The sequence below is a fragment of the Acomys russatus genome, chromosome 4 (genome assembly GCF_903995435.1).
Source record: "Acomys russatus chromosome 4, mAcoRus1.1, whole genome shotgun sequence".
Classification (NCBI taxonomy): Eukaryota; Metazoa; Chordata; class Mammalia; order Rodentia; family Muridae; genus Acomys; species Acomys russatus.
In genome coordinates this window covers 913,207-932,075 of record NC_067140.1, presented here as the reverse complement: position 1 = coordinate 932,075, position 18,869 = coordinate 913,207, and the positions used below count along the sequence as shown (strand labels likewise).

Here is an 18,869-nt window from a genome sequence, read left to right as displayed (position 1 = left end):
TTGTGATGGTGAGGACTTTGTAGTGGGTTCTACCATCCACCGTCCATATGCTCCCCAGGGTCACCTGTGAGAATCTGATGGTGACTCTACCAGTGCTTTGTAAACAGTGTAGTTTGGCATAAAAGCTGTGGTTTGGCATTCTTTAGTGATATTTTTAAACCAAACCCATGACATGGTGGTTTTGCCAGCCAACGGGTGGGATCCAGAAACACCCACTATTGATGGCAGCATATCAGAGAGAGCCATGGCTGCAGCTTGTCCTGCTTTTGACCAGTGGAATGCTGTGCCTGCAGGGTTCTCGGGCCGCCACGCTGATGGTGAGAGTGGCAGTCCATCCAGCAACAGCAGTGGCTCTCTGGCCTTGGGCAGCACTGCTATTCGAAGCCAGACTGAGGTCACCAGGGACCCTGCCCCTCTCTTGAGAGGCTTCCGGAAGCCTGCCACAGGTGAGTGGATGGCACTTATTTCTCTGCTTGTAAAAGGGCCCCCTGCAGAACTAAAGTTGAAAATATGATTTCTTCTTTTCCAGTTCTTTTTTCAGTTTATTTTTACTTCTTGGGGGGAACTGCTGTATTTTGTTGGTTTGTTTTTCCTCTGTTTTGAGTATTTCATGAGAATAAGCACCTATAGGTAGACATGGTATCACATTGCTTCTTATACATCCCTGTGGGGCCTGGTCTGTACCTGCCTTGGCTTTGTTTCACAAGTGTCTGAATGACTGAATGAGAATTTCTCTGTTCTCTATAAAGGATCCCCATGTCCATTTTGGGGGGCTGTAGCATCCCGGTATGCTTATAAATAGTCAGCTACATTCCATTGTTTTAATCTAGGCAGTGTGTTGAGTGGGAGCATGTGTTGAATTTGGGGCATGAAAACAAACTCAGTAGGACTTTGTGCAAGCCTACTATGCTGTTTGCCATTTCAGAATTGGTTTCGTTGGTGTGGGTGTTGGGGGTGTCTATGTATGTATAGCCCTCGTGTTTTGGAACTTGCTTGATCTGTAGACCAGGGTAGCCTTGAACTCAGAGATCCACCTACCTCTGTTTCCTGGGTCCTGGGATTATAGGAGTGCACTGCCACCACCAGGCTTTCCTTGGCTTTTAGTAACCTTTGGTGCTTGTCTGCCTGCAGGGCACACTCCTTCACAAAGGCCTTGTGTGTAGGTGTTAAATGTAGGGAGGCAAGCAAGCCTAAATGTTCTCTCAGGGCTCCCCCCCCCCCCCCCCCCTTCCCCCCCCCCCCCCGCAAGCTGAAAAATCTATATCCTTACTTCTTCTTGCTTTCAAAAACCACAGGTCAAATGAAGCGTAACAGAGGGGAAGAGGTAGATTTTGAGACTCCTGGGTCCATTCTTGTTAACACCAACCTCCGCGCTCTGATAAACTCTCGGACCTTCCATGCCCTGCCGTCACACTTCCAGCAGCAGCTCCTCCTCCTCCTGCCTGAAGTGGATAGACAGGTGCCAGTGCACGACTCCCCTTGGTCCCTGTCTAGGCGGGCTCCTCTTCTTTCAAGTTGCTTTATTGTTTTCATTTTATCCCTTACCCCTCCTAGGTGGGGACAGACGGCCTGCTGCGCCTCAGCAGCAGTGCACTCAATAATGAGTTTTTCACCCATGCAGCTCAGAGCTGGCGGGAACGCCTTGCTGATGGTGAGTAGACTTCATCACACACGGTTTGAGATGCCTGTTATGTGTGGTGTTTTGTAGTTTTAAGATTAAGAACATTGCCTGCTCTTACAGAGGACCCAGGTTCAATTCTCAGCACCTACATAGGAACTCACAGTTGTCTTATTAGTCTAGTTCTAGCGGATCTGATGTCCTCTTCTGGCCTCTAGGGCACCAGGCATGCACATGGTGCGTGGTCTTCCACATAGGCAAACACCCATACACATCAAGGAAAAAACGTCTAAGCACTTCCTACTTCTCAGGCCTTTACTGTGATCAAGTGTTAGTTCCAGGTGCTCAGTTTTACGGCTCTCTTTCTCAAGGACGTAAGGCAGGCTTTGCTCATGGACGCCACAGTAGTTATTGATAGGACACACTGTTCTTAGGGATATCCATTCTACATATTCTTTTTATTACTAAAACTATATGCCTATACCTTTCAGTGATGGTATTGTGTGGATCTGTGTAAGAAAGCACCCCAAGATGACATATTCAGTGCCACCATGTTCTCCCCCCCAATAATCACTTAGAGTAAATGCCAGCTTTTTTGAGTTTAGTCTTCCATAGTAGCTTATGATAAACATGTGGAGAGAATCCCAAGATTGGGCTTCATTAGTATTGGCAGTTTATGTACATAGTTAGGGTTTATTACAGCAAAATAATACAAAGTAAAATCAGCAATGGGAGAAGACGCAGGTAAGATCCAAGGGACAGCCAGGCACAGGTTTCTGAAGTCCTTTCTGTGGAGTCAAGCAGAAATGATTGTGAAAATGTCTACCAGGGAAGTTTGGTAAGGGCTTAGCACCCAGGGTTTGGAGTTTTTGTTTTTAAATTAGTGGATATGTGCACACGAGTTCAGGTGCCTACAGACATCAGAGGTGTTAGATCCCCTGGAGCTGGAGTTACAGGCGGTTGAAAGCTACCTGACATGGATTCCTGAAATCAAATTCTTAACAACTGAGCCTTGGTACCCAGGATTTTATTGTGGTCTGATTCTGTTAGAAACCATTGCTAGTCCTAAAAGGAAACCTGGCATTCATTTTTCACCAGTTTCTTTATTAGGAGGTATTAATATAAGGCATTGGTTCCTAAAAAGAAGGCAGGTATCTTTAGCGTGACTAATATTGTTGGTCTCAAGATCAGCACAGTGAGCCACTCATCGGTTAGGATGGGGAGAGTACTTGAAATCCAAGTTCCCAGGTGTCACCAAATGGGCAGCCTCAAAGACAAAACATTCAGGTGGACTGTGGTGGCCTTTTCTACATAGGGAGTAAGAATGGTCTTTTGTTTGTTTGTTGTCTTGATCAGTGTGTTGCTTGTTCTTGACTGATTATGGAAGAATCCATCTCTTTTATAGGAGAAATGTTAGTTGTGTCCTGAGTTAAGACCATGTTCTGAGAAGTCCACTGGTAGAGACAGGAGTTGTGTACCTTCTAACCCTGCATGGCAGGAGCTGGAGGAGGTGGTCCCATTGGTAATGTGTTTACCGCATAAACACGAAGATCTGACTTTGATCCCAGAACCTATACACAAAAACATCTGTGTGGTAACCTGTTGCAGCTTAGTGGCAGTAATCAGTGCAGCACCAAAGAAGTGAAGATAGACAGGTTCCTGGGGCTCACTGGCCAGATATCCTAGCCTGAGGGGAGAGTCCTGGGCCAGTGAAATACCCTGCATTTGGATAGAGATGGCTCAGAGTATGCCCTGCTCGTCCGGAGGACACATTTGGTTTGGGGCACCCATGTTGAATGTTCCAGCTCCTGGGGGTCTATTACCCTCTCCTAGCCTCAGCAGGCATCTGTGCATGCCCACGTGGCATAGTCACAGACACAGAAATAAAAGTAAATCTTTAAAGCAAACAAATTGACTTTGATAACTCCCAGGGTTGTCTTCTGCCCTCCACATGCATGCATGGGCACATAGGAAGGTATGGTGCGTGTTACATATGCACAAAATAGTAAAATGCCTGTTAGGGAACCAGAAGACATTAAACTGGCAGTCATTTTTCTTTTTAGGTGAATTCACTCATGAGATGCAAGTCAGAATAAGACAGGAAATGGAGAAGGAGAAGAAGGTGGAACAATGGAAGGAGAAGTTCTTTGAAGACTACTATGGACAGAAGTAAGGCGCTGGGCACTATGAGTTCTGGTCTGGGCGTTTTGTGGGGACCAAGGCAGCTGGCGTCCAGATACAGTTGGCCATTCATGTCTATAGTTCTGTAGGCAGAGGTTGAACTAACGAGCTCCAGATTATTTAAGGAGGGAACCATGGCTCTGTGGGTACTAATCAACACAGACAAGCAATTGCTGTTTGTCATACCCAGCAAGACTGGCTCTGCAGAGGCTTAGGAGACCCAACGCTGAGGTGGACTTAAATCCAAGCATGCGAGGCAAGCCTGGACAATACCAAGAAAGCTTTTTTCTTTTTTAAGTCTCTGGGGAGATGTGGTAGAATGCTTGCTTATTTGGCATGTGGGAGGCTGTGGGTTGGATCCCTAGCACCACAAAACAGAAAAAGAAAGTATATAGGAGTATATAAATAGGTTACGTTACAAACATGCCATTTTGCCTAAGTTAGCTAAGTGCACATTGTTACTGTCTGGCCTATGGTTGATGGTGTGAGTTTGATTTGCAGACTGGGTTTGACCAAAGAAGAATCATTGCAGCAGGAGGAGGCCAAAATCAAGAGTGACTTGTGTGTCCCAGGAGAATCAGTACGGCCACAGCGTGGGCCCACCACCCGTCAGCGGGATGGACATTTTAAGAAACGTTCTCGGCCAGATCTCCGAACCAGATCCAGAAGGAATCTGCACAAAAAACAGGAGCCAGAACAAGCAGGGGTTGCTAAGGATGCAAATTCTGCATCAGATGTTTTACTCTCCAAAGATGGGGGTGCTAAGACCGACTCAGCAGGGTTGAACAGTCCCCCTGGGCCAGCTGTGTCCTCTGCAGCATCTGGACAGGAGGGTCCCAAGTGTCCCAATGAGCCTGTGGCTTCCCGGATTCGAGCGGAAACGGACAACTTGGCATGTGCCTCTGCATCTCCAGACAGAATCCCTACCTTACCTCAGGACACTGTGGATCAAGAGACAAAAGATCAGAAGAGGAAATCCTTTGAGCAGGCAGCCTCTGCATCCTTTCCCGAAAAGAAGCCCCGGCTTGAAGATCGTCAGTCCTTTCGTAACACAATTGAAAGTGTTCACACAGAAAAGCCACAGCCCACTAAAGAGGAGCCCAAAGTCCCGCCCATCCGGGTAAGAGACTTTGGTACCTAATTTCTCAGGTGTCAGATTTCTTTCTGAGCTTTTTGGCTGGGGCAAGAGCAGAAGCCCTTTGAATTACATGAGGTACAGAACTTTCTGTAAAAAGGCTTTTTTAAAAAACCAATTTAGGATGATGCACTTCTTTTTGTCTTATTTTGTTGGTTGGTTTTTATTGTTTGTTTGTTTTTGTTTTTTGAGACAGGATTTCTCTGTGTAGCCCTGGCTGTCGTGGAACTCACTCTATAGACCAGGCTGTTCTTCAGCTCAGAGATCTGCCTGCCTCTGCATCCTAAGTGCTAGAATTGAAGGCATGTGACACTACTGCCTGGCAGATGACATACTTTTTTTGTTAAATTATCTTGAAATAAAAATGCTCTTGGGGGGGCTGGAGAGATGGCTCAGAGGTTAAGAGCACTGGCTGCTCTTCCAAAGGTCCTGAGTTCAATTCCCAGCAGCCACATGGTGGCTCATCAACCATCTATAATAAGATCTGGTGCCCTCTCCTGGTGTGCAGGGGTACATGCAGGCAGAGCATTGTATACATAATAAATAAATAAATATTTTTTTAAATGCTCTTGGGGTTTTACTTTAGTATTAGGTGTTACATTATTTGTTTCATGACCCACGAGGTCCAATTAAATATTAAGTTTGATCTGGGTGGTGCCTTTAATCCCAGCACTCAGGAGGCAGAGGCAGGTGGATCTCTGTAAGTTCGAGGCCAGCCTGGTCTACAAAGTGAGTCCAGGACAGCCAGGGCTACACAGACAAACTCTGTCTCAGGGGGGAAATAATTAAATTTGAAAGGTAGATTTGGTGCCTTAACCCATACACTCAGGGTTAAGGCAGGAAGGGGGGGTTGCCATCAGTTCAAAGTCAACATGGGTTAACAGTGTAAAAACCTTGTATCAGTGGATAAAAGAGCTTGCTGCCAAACTTTAATGACCTGAATTTAGGACTCTCCTTCCATCAAGTTGTCCTCTGACCTCCACGGATGTTGTGGCATGTATGCATCACATACACGGCACATGAATCTAATTTATTTTTTTCAAGGTGAGAAAATGGTGGGGAGATTTTCATGCAGCATAAAATGGTGTCATGGGTGGTAGCTATTTTACTATGATTAGTTTTAGAAAAATTAGTTTCTAGGCCATAACCTCTAAGATAACTTATATTCCAGTTGTGCTCTGTAGTTCCTAGGTCAGGTCACCCTGTTAAAACTATTTATACTTTTCTTGCAGATTCAACTTTCACGTATCAAACCACCCTGGGTGGCTAAAGGTCGGCCCACTTACCAGATATGCCCCCGGATCGTCCCCATCACGGAGTCCTCCTGCCGGGCTTGGACTGGTGCCAGGACCCTCGCAGACATTAAAGCCCGTGCTTTGCAGGCCCGAGGGGCAAGAGGCCACCACTGCCATCGAGAGGCTGCCACCACTGCCATCGGAGGCGGGGGTGGCCCGGGTGGAGGTGGCAGTGGGGCCATCGATGAGGGAGGTGGCAGAGACAGCGGCAGTGGTGATGGTGGTGAGGCCTGTGGCCACTCTGAGCCCACGGGAACCCCAAGCACCCCTGGAGAGAGCGCGTCAGATCTACAGCGAGCACAACTACTGCCGTCTTGTCCTCTGAATGGAGAGCACACTCCAGCTGAAGCTGCCATGCCCAGAGCCCGAGGAGAGGACTTAGCTTCTCTTGGAAAGGAAGAGAGCTGCCTGTTGCAGAGGGCCCCAGGTGTGCTTTCAAGTGGGTTAGAAGATGTCTCCCAACCCCCCATTGCTCCCACTGGAGACCAGCCATGCCAGGCTTTGCCCCCTCTGTCCTCCCAAACTCCAGTGGCTGAGACATTAGCAGAGCAGCCGAAGTTGCTTCTAGATGGTATAACTGAGTGCGAGTCTGGCACCACCTCCACCTCCCCGGAAAAGGGTAGTGAGGATGAAGGATCCACCATTCCCTCAGAGAGTGGTTCTGTACTGTCTCCACTGGGAGATGGATTAGGAGGAGGAAATGACCAGGCCTTTCATGGTAACCCCAGTATGAAAGATCCTGTAAATGTGTCACCTGCATTTTTATCTGAATTGTCATTGGCTAACTTCCTACAGGATAGACCTGCTGATGATGGATTAGGACTTGGTGCCACGGGCCCCCTCCTAAGGGAAAATGGTAGACAAGAAACTTTGAAAACTGAGGGTTTTGCATCTGGCAGTGCTGCCTCCTGGGTACCCATTCTGTCAAATTATGAGGTAATGGAAGAGTCTGAGCCAGAATCTAGAGAAAATGCAGTATGTTTGGAGCCCCAGGATAGAGAAGAGTGGGAGAGAGCTGTTCCCCTCATTGCTGCCATGCCTGGGGAGTTGGCAGCCACAGAAGGTGCACCCCACCCTGAAAGCTGTACTTCACTCTGGACGGCACCTTCTCCGGGAGTCATGGGTGGCACCGGCAGTGACAGTGAGCAGGTGGGCCTTGAAGGGCTGGAAATGAATAGCATCTCTGAAGTACTGAGTCCTCACAGCGAATCCACAGAGACAGCCTCTGATTCTGAAGTCCACCTCACTGAAGACAGCAGTGAGGTTGATGCAAGTGAAGCCACAGTGGCAAAGGGGTTGTTGGGCAGGAGTGAAAAGCGGGACTGGGACCCATCCACCTCGATTTCAAAGGCGAGCAGTGACCTAAGTGTGCTTACAAGGACAGAAGGAACAGCTGCGTCTCAGAGCTGGGTGTCTCGAGTATGCGCGGTCCCCCACAAGATCCCAGACTCTCTGCTGCTGTCTAGTACTGAGTGCCAGTCCAGGTCTGGGTGTCCACCTAAGCCTGGCTCTTCAGTAGAGGTTACCAATCCACTTGTGATGCACCTGCTGCATGGTAACTTGCCCTTCGAGAAGGTTCTTCCTCCAGGTCACAGGGGCAGCAGGCCAGAATCCCCGCAGCTGCCCCTGGGAGAACAGAACCAAGATAGAGGCACTGTGCAGGGTTCGCGGGGAGACAATCACCTAGTTGCCGGAAGCAACCCTGGGTCTGCACAAGCACTGGAAGAGTCTTTTCTGGCCCAGAGCTATGCAGCAAGTGCTGGTCTTGGCAGAGCAAACACCTCCCAGACTGCTGGAGTGCTCCAGAAGATTGCCAGGATGGTTCCCAGTTTAGATTCCCAGCATCCAGTGACAGGACTGATGCCTTCCTCTGGCATCCTGGAAGAAACAAATTCCAAAGAGCAGTTCTCTTCCTTCCTTTGTGAAGAGCAGCAAGCAGCCCATGCCCTGTCCCAAGGCAGTGCTCCAGGTGCTGCCTCCGGCCACACTACCTCCAAAGTGCCGAGTTTCTCCTCTGCAAAAGTGAGCCTCTCCGTTAGCCCTGAGCAGACAAGTAGGACCCTGAGTGATCAGAATAACACTGGAGGTCAAGAGAAGAAACTATTTGGTCCTAGGAATACGGTTGCCACCCCTCAGTGCCCCAGGTCTGAAGAGCAGACACCACTACCTGCTGAGGTCCCTCCGGTGTTGCCCAGTAGGAAGATAGAACCAAGCAAAAACTCTGTCTCTAATGGAGGGCAGACTGCAAGGAAAGACTGGACACCCAAACCACCGCCTGTCTCTGCTGGCAGTATTAAGACAGAGCAGACATTTCCAAGGGGTCCCATTAAGGCAGAAGCAGACAACGGAAAAGCTCCTGGGTACAGTCCTCTGGAACTAGTGGGTCACTTGCAAGGGATGCCTATCATTGTGGACCTGCCTTTCTGGAAATTGCCCAGAGAGCCAGGAAAAGGGCTCAGCCAGCCCCTGGAGCCGCCTTCCTTCCCCTCCCAACTCAGCATCAAGCAGGCTTTGTATGGGAAATTGTCTAAACTCCAGCTGAGTCCCACCAGCTTTAATTACTCCTCCAGCTCTGCCAGCTTTCCCAGAGGCCTTGCTGGCAGCGTGGTGCAGCTGAGCCACAAAGCCAGTTTTGGTGCAGGCCACACTGCATCCCTCTCCCTGCAGATGTTCACTGACAGCAGTGCAGTGGAAAGCATCTCTCTCCAGTGTGCATGCAGCCTGAAAGCCATGATCATGTGCCAAGGCTGTGGAGCGTTCTGCCATGATGACTGCATTGGACCCTCAAAGCTCTGTGTATTGTGCCTTGTGGTGAGATAATAAATTATGGCCATTGGAAACATTGTACATTTAGTGTGTGTATTTTAATAATGGTTGATTTAAATCTGTATACAGGATATCATTGATATAATGAACTCTATCTCTAGGTGAGAAATCTTGCCTCCTCCTCCTCCTCCTAAAATTTTTTAGTGCTGAAGCCCTCTGTCATTCGAGACTCTTCTAGTCTTGCTGGAAGGGTTTTCGGAGGGGAGAGGGAGGACCGTGGTTGCCCAAGACCACCCAGCCTGAACCCTCCTGCAGTCAGGCAGGAGAATGCGGTAGGGCAGCCTGTCTCACTCCCAAGTGGACTTGAAATTGAAGCGGGAAGGTTGGGTTCCCCATGGATGGAACTCGCCTGCCTGAGCTGAGCAGGAATGTCCGTCTTCCACTGCCCCTCCCTGCCATCTTCTGCTACTCTGCTTGGGGAGTTGATGGTTGGGGAGGCCACACAGGGTTAAAGTAACTTCCATCATTGCCCACCAGGGGATCAAACACTTGCTGACCTTGATGTCACATTTTTGTCATTTGCCGGTTGATGGAGCCAAGTTGACCTTTGGTTCTGGTGCTTCACCCAGTTTGGAACTTTAATCTGTCTGTAACCCATGGATCCACAGATTCTCTTGGAAGCTTGAATAGCCCTTCTTGGACAGTGGGGTCTGGAAATAGGGCTGTCTGCTATGGAAATGCTATCTGTAGACCTTGAGAGTCAACTGTACAGATGTTTGCAGGTGACTTCTGCTTGCCACCCACCCCGTCACATTTGACTCAGTGGGAGTGGGCACCCATGCACCTGTGTATGTGAAAGTCATTTTACATTTCCAAGCAGTCTGTTTCTTATTTTTATATTTTTAACTCTATTCTTGGATGTATAAAGTGAACTTTTTGGCTTCTGTAAGTATGCTCTATGCACCTCTAATGTTTTATCCTGTATTTATATGTTGTACACAGTACTGGCCAATTCTGTAAATGGATGTATTGTACAGAGAATATGAATGTCTCTTCCTTATTTTACATCTTCAGCACCCTTGATTAAAGTGGTGTCATTTACTTCTGTGCACCAATTGTCAAAGCCACTGAGTGCTGTGATGCCTGATGTGAGAAGGAAGTACTTACTGACTTGTGACCTATGGTCGGCCCTGGGCCTTGTCACCTGTCACCTGTCACCAGGGAATCTACCACAGTCTGCAGCACCAAGACAGCTGTTCACATACTATTGAACAAACCTGTCGGGTTCCTTGTGTCTATTCCAGCCTTGCGTGGCTGCTCCGCTGCCATATGTGACGAATCGCTATCACCAGTGTTAAATGCTTCTGGGTTCATGGGTGAGTTCCTTGGGTGGCCCCCAGACAGGCCTTTGGGGTCAGGCTCCAGGGCCATCACCTGTCAAAGCAATATTGGGCGTCACTAGGCTCCTTTTGACTTACTTTGGACAGTAGGTTTCAGGGGAACAAAGCCATGCCTGCTGCCTGCCTCTGCTGCCACGGCTCCATCAAGTAGACACTCTTGTATTTGTCTGACCTTGTCCCAGCTCCTGCCCTGTTTGTCTTTTTACTTGATAGTTGGGAGTCCATGTTTAATTTAGGTCTGTCTCCGTGTGTGTGTGTGTGTTTCTGTATGAAGTACAAAAGTGTGTGTGCCTTGAGCAAGTCTCATTTTCTCTGTAAGCTTCCTCTCCCGCCATTTCATCTGAGGTAGCTGTCTTTTTTTTTTTTTTTTTTTTTTTTTTTTGCAGGGGCGGGGTGGGGTGGGGTCCATCAAATGTGAGTGAGGAGTCAGTAGTGATGTGATTTAAATTTAGTATTGGCCAAGTCCATGTTGTGTGCTCATAAGTTTCTTTACCAAAGACCAGGAGCGGTAGCCAAGCATGTCCAGTCCTCTTCTGAAACCTTTGAGGTCTCAGGGGTGAAGCTTGACAGTGGTCTGGTCCATGGGGCTGCTCAGAAAAGCGCTGCTCTTGTATGTCTCATTGGTATTGGAAAAATAAACCTGTACAACCTGCACTTGTCTCTTTGTCCTCTGTGTCTGTCTGTGGGTATGGGGAGGTGGACTTAAGTGGGTAGTTGGGACAAGTCCTGTTGACTGGGGGACGCCTGTGCACAATGAATTTGGCAACTCTTTCGGACTCTTGTTTCAGTGATTATTTCTACTGGGTAAAACAGTGTAGCCAGAAACCTCATGGGGAGGGATGGGAACTGTGAAGGGCAAGCTGCTTTCTCCTAGGACTCACCACACCCCCTGCCTCTGGATTCACGGAAGTGACAGCCTCCTGGCAACAAGTAGATCTGGCCTTGTTCCTGTGTGCTTAAACAGGCTTGAATGGATGCCCGTTGCTTCAGAGACAACTTTCAGGAGTGCTTAGTGCACGGTTTTATGATGGCATTAAAACATAACCAAGCGGAATTGATGAAACAAGGAAACCTAAGCATAGCTCCTGTAAGTGGGAGGGGCGTCCTGTGGGCCATGCTGGGACGAGACAAGCCCTTGTTTGGAAGGGGTGGGCCTGTGTACACGTTGGCAACACCAGACTGTCTCAAGGTGTGTGCCCATATGGTTTCCCTCATGTTAGGTGCTGCTGTGAGACAGAGAAGGTGGAGCTTGCTACTTGTACCCCAAATTAACCAGTACTCGTGTTTCTTGTCTCCATTAAATTAATTAGAAAGCCTGCCACAGCCCTATTGAGGTGCTGCCTTGCCTTAATAGGTGGGTGTTCACCTTTCTGGGGACACATTCTGGGAAGTGCATCTGCTGCTCTCTACTACTTCAGGATGCATGCAAGTTCTTCACGCAACAGACGGTAAGCCTAATAAAATCTGACTTCATTAAAAAAGATGGCGCTAGACTTCTGCAAAGATTGGTTTAGATTGTTGGTACTACTGGTTTAGATTTGGTACTAGGTTATCCCAGTGTGTTTGTTTTGTTGGGGAAGGAGTAAGCTTTGGCTTTTTTCTTTTTAAGATAGGGTCTCATATAAAGACCCTCTCTGTATGACCAGATCAAAGGCATTCACACACCACCTAGTGGTATTGTATTTTTTACAGGATCTTGTATCCCAGGTTTGATCCTGCCTCTTAATTTCCAGATGCTAGGGAATGCACTACCTGATTGTGGCACTGGGCCCAGGGCTTTGTGCATACGGAGTTAGCCCTTTACTGAGTCATGGTGTCAGGGCATTTCAAATGATTTACAATGACAACACATGTGTTCTCCCCTTACTGAAGGCTTGTTGAGTGAACTTGTCACTGCTTTAAGATGACACTTCCCAATTGATGATGCCTTGTGCCAATTGTTAACAGCAGTGGTCTGAAAAGCACCACCTAAAGAAACAAAAAGAACAGTCCAGTGCTCTGTCCTCCAGCCACCTCCCTGGGATTCCAGTGTTCCAGGGCAGCAGCCTCATTGATGAAGTGTTTTCTGATTGTTCGAAGGCCGCTAGAGTCCCATGATCCTGTTCTGTGGGAACTGTCAAGGTTGTGGCTTTTGTGATCCCTTAGTGAATCTTGGCAGTAGTTTTGGTAGGATGGGAACTTTCTTAAAGGCTGCCCTTGACCCGAGACCTGATAAGAGTGAGGCGTGGAAGACATTTTGTACTGTGCCATACCTAACCAATCTGCACAGCGAGGGCTGCAGAACTCTCATCCTTTAATGAGAACATTTGGCTGCTTTACACAATGTTTTCTTGAGGCTTTAGTAACTGGTAATGGAGCCTGGCGTGGTGGGCACACCTTTATGGAAGCAAAGGCAGGTGGATCTCTGTGACTTCAAAGCCAGCCTGATCTGCATAGAGTGCCAGGACAGCCCTGGCTACGTAGACACTCTGTTTACAAACAAAACCAAACAAAGGAACAAACAAAAAACACCAACCTGGCTAATGTGTGAATCTGCATATATAGTTTGAATAGTAAAAAGTTTGGTTTTAACTTCGGCATTCAATTTCTTTTTCAAAGTCATGATAATCAACTTGTTCCAGGCATCTTCGTGTAATGTTTTCTAAAAACTTAACCTAAATGACCATTAGGGTGAGAAAACTACAAATAAATACTAGGGAAAGTGGGCCTTTTGTTTTTCAAGGTAGGATTAGAGCTTTGCCTAGAATTGGATGTCAGATACTGAATGTTGAGGACTGGTTTTCTAGGCTCTTGGGATTGCTGTAGGTGCTTAGATGCAGTCAGTTGGCCAGGCACCAGAATAACGAGAGGGTACAGGCTTTATTGTCACAGAGCTGCAGCCAAATACTTGGTTGGTTGGTGGCTGGACTTGGGCAAGGCGTGACACAGCTCTGCTGCATAGTCTTCAGGGCGCTGTGAGGTGACTCTGAAACCTGGCTGCATCACAGGAGACCTGCCACTAGTGCTGGGCACCCTGGAGGAGTACCTGTCCCTCCGTTCCTAACAGGCTGGGTGCCAAAATGAAATTACAGGCTTATTAGTCCGAGAAAATGTAGCAAGGGTGTCTGAGTCGATCATTGGCTAGGGAAAGGTGAACTCTATTGGCGGGAAGATGTTTCCAAACTAGATTCAGAAGGACCAGGACAGGTTGTTGGTGCTGCTGGTAGTAGTGGGACACAGTCGAAGCGCAGCGTTGGGTTTGTTGTTCAGTGTTTATTAAGTAGATTCAGTCTGGTATATGATATACAGTTTCAAAAGGAAAAGGGTTCCACATACTTATGACATCAGTGCATTTAGCAGTAATACCATGGAGATAACCGCTCATTAACAGCTCATTGGTCTGGTAAGTGAGGGGAAGAGGGCATCGGCCTGTACTAGTCATTCCACAAACAAAACAGAATTTAGTAGCTGCATCACGTAGAAAGACACATCCTAAGGATTAAAGTATTAAGCCACATTTACTGGGAAACTCACTATACAGAACACAAACACTTTATAGAGCATTGAGGAGGAGGTCCTCACCTGCTTAGAAGAGCCACATTAAGTTGCATAGGTGCATATCTGTAAAAAATATAATTTAGCGGTGAAACCATTGATTAATAAAGTCACCTTTAAAAGTTGGTGCCATCTACTGCTTGCGGTAAGTGCCTTATGCTTACTGTCTGGAGCCCCTGACCCTCCCCCAGAGGTGGTGGGAACCCTGAAGAAGTGCTTGTACCATCTGCACTCAAAGTCACAGTCTCAGCTGACACGGAACTCATGCTCTTCCAAAATGTGTCTCAGTTATGCCAGCAGGTTGATGACCTCCTGCCTGGCTGGGTCCTCATGGCCTTCCTATTGCCTGAAGAGAACTTCCTCCCAGAGCTGGGCATTAAAGTCCTGCCTTAATGTCTCCTCTGTGTGCTGTCTCCCACCCAGCTGGCAGGAGGTGCTATCTTGATTCCTCTCCTAAGGGGGAACACATGATAGAGGCACAGGGGCATCTACCAGGCAGGGTGTGTTGGCAATCTGAGTTCCAGGTGGTATAAGTTTTTATCTTTTAGGTGGAAACGGGTACAAAGTGAGAGGTTTTGTTTTGTGGCTTTGCTAAGCAGATGAGCTAGTGAGGTGCATCTTCCTCCTCGAGCGCGCATCTTGCAGAACACACAGGGATGGGGCGTCTGTACATGTAAACAGTACACTTCCACTGAGTCCAAAATTAGGAGCAAAATACAAAGGTTCACATTGGTCTTAGGTAGATACAGGCAAGAGAGGATTGAGCTGTTGAGCTCAGAAACAACAAAACAAAGTTTCTAAAGCACCACTAAATTATATAAAAATCAGACCACGGACGGATTGAAACTGGTATTCTGGTGAAATACTTTACTATCTTGTAAAAAGTTTTACAAAAAATTACAAATGAAAAGTATCAACCCTCTGAGTTCAAAGCAGCATTTCGAGAATGAACTGGTAGTTAATCCTATAACCACCTGTGGGGTCGTGTGTGGCCCTTAGAATAGGGAGGGACAGATGGGGTCTACCTGTTCCAAGTCCTCTAAGACCCTCCTAGCCCTGCCTGCCCCTCCCCAACACCATTCTTGGGAGTAAACTGTCCATTTGTGAGTGGTGAGAGAGAAGTCCTTTCAGATGGGTCATGTCCACTACCGCTGGCCTAACAGATCATCAACCACTTCTCCTGACACCTTCAGGGATCTGCCCTGCAAGGACTCTGGGGTTGGTGTGTCCCTACACTGGCATTTCTACTGTAACTTGAGATCACCAATGATTCCCCTGTGCCCTGAGCCTTCAATCACACTGAAGAGGCTGTAGGACAGGGCTTTGGGCAAGCTCCCCTGGGAAAAGGCAGACCCAGTTCAGGAGAGGAAGGCTTGAAGCTGCATCTCTTAAGAGCAAAACAGAACGAGTTCCCTGACTGAACTAGGTAATGGAATCCCGTGTCCACACTAACTTGCTCCTGATATGGCTGCTCTTGAGGCTTTTGTGACGGCTTCTCTGGGGAGAAGGCCAGGTCAGCATGACAGCAGCCACTGTCGTTCAGCCCCTCTGGAAGCCGGAAGCCGGAAGCCGTCAGCACTGGCGTGGGGACTGACGCTCACACCATACTCAGGGCGCAGGCTGCTGGAGGCTCCCACTTAGATGGAGATTATGCCCATTCTTTCTTACAGGTATGTCCCATGGAGGGAGAGGCCCTGCCTAGTTTCTTCTCTCCTGTCTTCCAGAAATGCAAAGCATTTTGTCTAGCTTGGGTACTGCCTCTGGGAGCAGAAATGACATGGTAAGCAATTGATACCAGAAATTCTAGGGCGGCGATTGTCTCTGCCAATTTTTAACATTAATATTTTCACAAATTGCCTGGGGTAACATTTTGCAAAAGATCTACTGATTACTTTGTAGTATTCACACACAAAAATAAATATTTACACAAATTCAAACATCCAGAAGTCCTACTGAGCAGGTGGGGCACTGGGCACATGGTCGGCCAGCTGTGGGGAGGCCCTGAGCACTGGAGTTTGTGCTGTACGAAGGGGCTCAGGTGTCCTGGCCCAGTCGAGGCCTGGTGAGCGGGCACACGAAGGCAGAGGTGGTGTGGCTGGGTAGGCATTGGAGGCCTGAAAGACCACATTTTAAGCCCAGGGTGGAAGTGTGCAGGGTGAGGAGCCCTGCCTTACAGCCCTGAGTCTGAACAGGCAGGGCACCTGCACTGGCACTGCCCGCCTGCCCGCTTGAGGGCTGGTCTGTCAGGCTGCCACAAGCAGTCCCTGCCATAACCAGTTTGGGAAGGGGCACCGCTTTGGGATCAAGAGGGACTCTCCACAGGTATTGTAGTGTTCACCCAGCCTTGGCTCCCCTGAGGCCTCCTTGCTCTGAGGGAAGAAAGGCAACAGGGTTTCTGCCAGCTCTGGGCAGGGGCAGGCAGCAGAGTGCTGCTGTCATGGCTACGGAGTGTTGAGGGAGAGAGGCCCCCTGGCCTGCTGAGGTCTGGGTGAATCCCTGGTTTTAGCAGCACTGGTAGGTATTGCACAGAGCAAAAGGAAGTGCCTATCAGGGAGGAAGGAAACCAGGTAAGCTTTTTCTTGTCCCTTGTCACACTCCAGGGACTGGGTTTCTTACAGGACAGGCCTTTCTAGAAGAAAGTCTGGTCCTAGGAGAACGCAAGTAGTTCCCCACTTTCACTGACGATCTGATCCCTTTAACCCATCATGAGGTGAGGGTGGAAGCCTTAGTCCACCCTGGGGCACATAGACGCTTCACAGAGGGAGCTGGCCCTGAAGCAGGTTCTCTGGGGTCTGGGGCCTGTGTCCATCAGACCTGGGTCCTCGACCAGCTCCCAGAACTCTCCTGTCAAGCGTCTACAAGAGCCAGGCAATGGCAAGCTGCTGGTTTTAAGGGCCAAGTCCCTCTCGGCTCTAGCTCATGGACCCTGGGTCTGATTTACCTCCCAGCAGATAGATACATTGTGTGGGAGTTGGGGAGACAGCCATTCAGAACACGCTTGGAGCACATCCTGGAAAAGCCCACGCTGGAGTGTGAGGTAGAATACAGGTGACCGTGTGACTGGGACTCTGTAGGATGGGTGGGTGCTTTTGTCTGCAGTGAGTGTGTGGGGGTGAGGTCCTCCTGTTGGGCAGTGCCTGGCAGTATCCCTGTGACAGCACTGGGATCTTCAGCAAGACAGCCTAGTGGAGTGTGGGTGGCCTTCCCAAAGGTGTGCTGTGCACTCAGGACAGCGAGCTGACGCCTAGCTCTGCTGGCCCAGCCCACATCAGTGTAGTGATGTGGAATGTTAGGGTTAGGGATACATCCTTCTGATCAGACAGACAGAGAACTGGCAATCTGTACAAACACAAAAGAATCCATTTCAGAAAAATAAATTACTAAGGGGAGAGGAAGAAAGGGTCCACTTTTGCTCTTCTCAATAAATATGCAATTCTGCTCACCTAAGACTTGAAAGGTAATTATTGAGGGATTCTAACATCAGGGTCCACGAAGGTGATTCTAAATAGAGCTGCAGCCCCTGTGCCTTGTTAGGGGAGCCCCAACCCTTTTAGAGCTGCCCCATTGGCCTCTTTCCAAGCAGGTCGGAGCACCCATGTGGTGAAATAAAAAAAAAAAAAAAAAAAAAAAAAGTGTCCTTGTGCCCAAAGTCTCAGATGCTCCGAGTGCAGCTAGAAACAGCTCTTTTGGATCCCACCTCTTTCAGAAAACAATGTACCAACTGGTGAGGCAGGAAGCTGGGTCCAGGCTAGCACAGTCTCCTTCCCTGGGCATCGTGCACTCTGGGGGCCAGCAGGGTCAGTTCTGCTGTAAAATGAGGTTTTCCAGTTCATCCGCAGAACGCAGCAGGAAGGCTGCAGACTCTCGGTAGCCGGCAATGAGCTGCCGCACAGCACTTATCTCCGTGGGGCTGAGCTGGGCGGTGGGCATCGTCCTGCTGGTGCTGTTGCTGGAAGAGGTGGGGGTGGGAGGGGTGGGGGTGGAGGCCCCACCTTTCATGCTGAGGTCTGTGGGCCCTGCAGAGAGGGAAAGATGATTTAGAGTCTACATTTTAAAGGAAGCAGAAGCCCCTGACTATCTGGGACGGGCACCCAGGCAGGCCTGTGGACTGGGCAGAGAGTTGGAGGCCCTGTCTGATATCCCCAGTGGCTATATTCCCAGTATCTAGAATGGGGTTTTGACATGACAAGGGTTCTACACTGATCCTTATTGCCAACCATTTGACAGGCAAAGGGAAGGTGGGGAGCTCTGCCCAAGATTACATGGCAAATGTATGTACAGTGGAATGGGTGGCATGCATCAGGGACACAGGTTTTGGCATCAGGCACAGCAGGGTTCCAACCTAGCTTCCTGCCTGTACCCCATGCCTTTCACTACTTTGTGAGGACCCCCTCCAGACAAACATCCCAGCTCTAGTCACTGGTAAGGATGGGGCAGCCTTGAGACAAAGAAGCGTCTTCCATTAACTCCTGTGCCCTGTCTCTCCCCAGGAGGTAGCCAAGGTTGGAACAGGAGTAACTGTTCCAGGAAGGAGCTGTGCTGCAGGCACTGTGAGAAAGAGCTGTTGCCATGTTTGGGGGACATGTGCCACTTTTTCCAGAAGGCTGAAAGGGGAGGCGAGCAATACGCAGCACCATATGCGAGAAGCGACAGAACAGCCACCATCCCAGTTTGGAGAGGCAGTGAATGCTAGTGAGAGGGTTTGCAGGTGCCTGTGGATAGAAGAGGGGCAAGGTTTGCTTTTGCCTCAGCACCTCAGCTCCTCTAAACTCTGAGTTTGTCTGTCCCAAGTGACAGGATGCTCCTGGGACAGACAGGGGCAAAAGGAAAACAGAATAGTCTGCTGTCTGCCCTCTACTGGCTGGCTGTGGCAGCACAGAACAGCAACAACAAGCTCTTGCCGCTGCTGGGGAGAAGGGGACCACAAACCACCTCTTTGC

General features: G+C 48.8%; 2 protein-coding genes across 3 annotated transcripts in view; one reads left to right on the top strand and one right to left on the bottom strand.

Moving 5' to 3' along the window:
* Asxl1 (ASXL transcriptional regulator 1) overlaps nucleotides 1–9,178 on the top strand; it is a 63,693-nt gene extending 54,515 nt beyond the window's left edge. The window contains exons 8-13 of the mRNA XM_051143454.1: nucleotides 294–446; nucleotides 1,296–1,459; nucleotides 1,555–1,651; nucleotides 3,682–3,787; nucleotides 4,301–4,919; nucleotides 6,167–9,178. Coding sequence (XP_050999411.1) covers nucleotides 294–446; nucleotides 1,296–1,459; nucleotides 1,555–1,651; nucleotides 3,682–3,787; nucleotides 4,301–4,919; nucleotides 6,167–9,049 — 4,022 coding nt within the window. The 3' untranslated portion in view covers nucleotides 9,050–9,178. The remainder of the gene's footprint in view (nucleotides 1–293; nucleotides 447–1,295; nucleotides 1,460–1,554; nucleotides 1,652–3,681; nucleotides 3,788–4,300; nucleotides 4,920–6,166) is intronic.
* Nucleotides 9,179–16,710: 7,532 nt separating this feature from the next.
* Nucleotides 16,711–18,869, bottom strand: part of Nol4l (nucleolar protein 4 like) — a 119,398-nt gene continuing 117,239 nt past the window's right edge. For both annotated transcript variants that reach the window (XM_051143442.1, XM_051143443.1), the window contains one exon: nucleotides 16,711–17,945. In XM_051143442.1, the coding sequence (XP_050999399.1) occupies nucleotides 17,728–17,945 (218 nt within the window). In that variant the 3' untranslated portion in view covers nucleotides 16,711–17,727. The remainder of the gene's footprint in view (nucleotides 17,946–18,869) is intronic.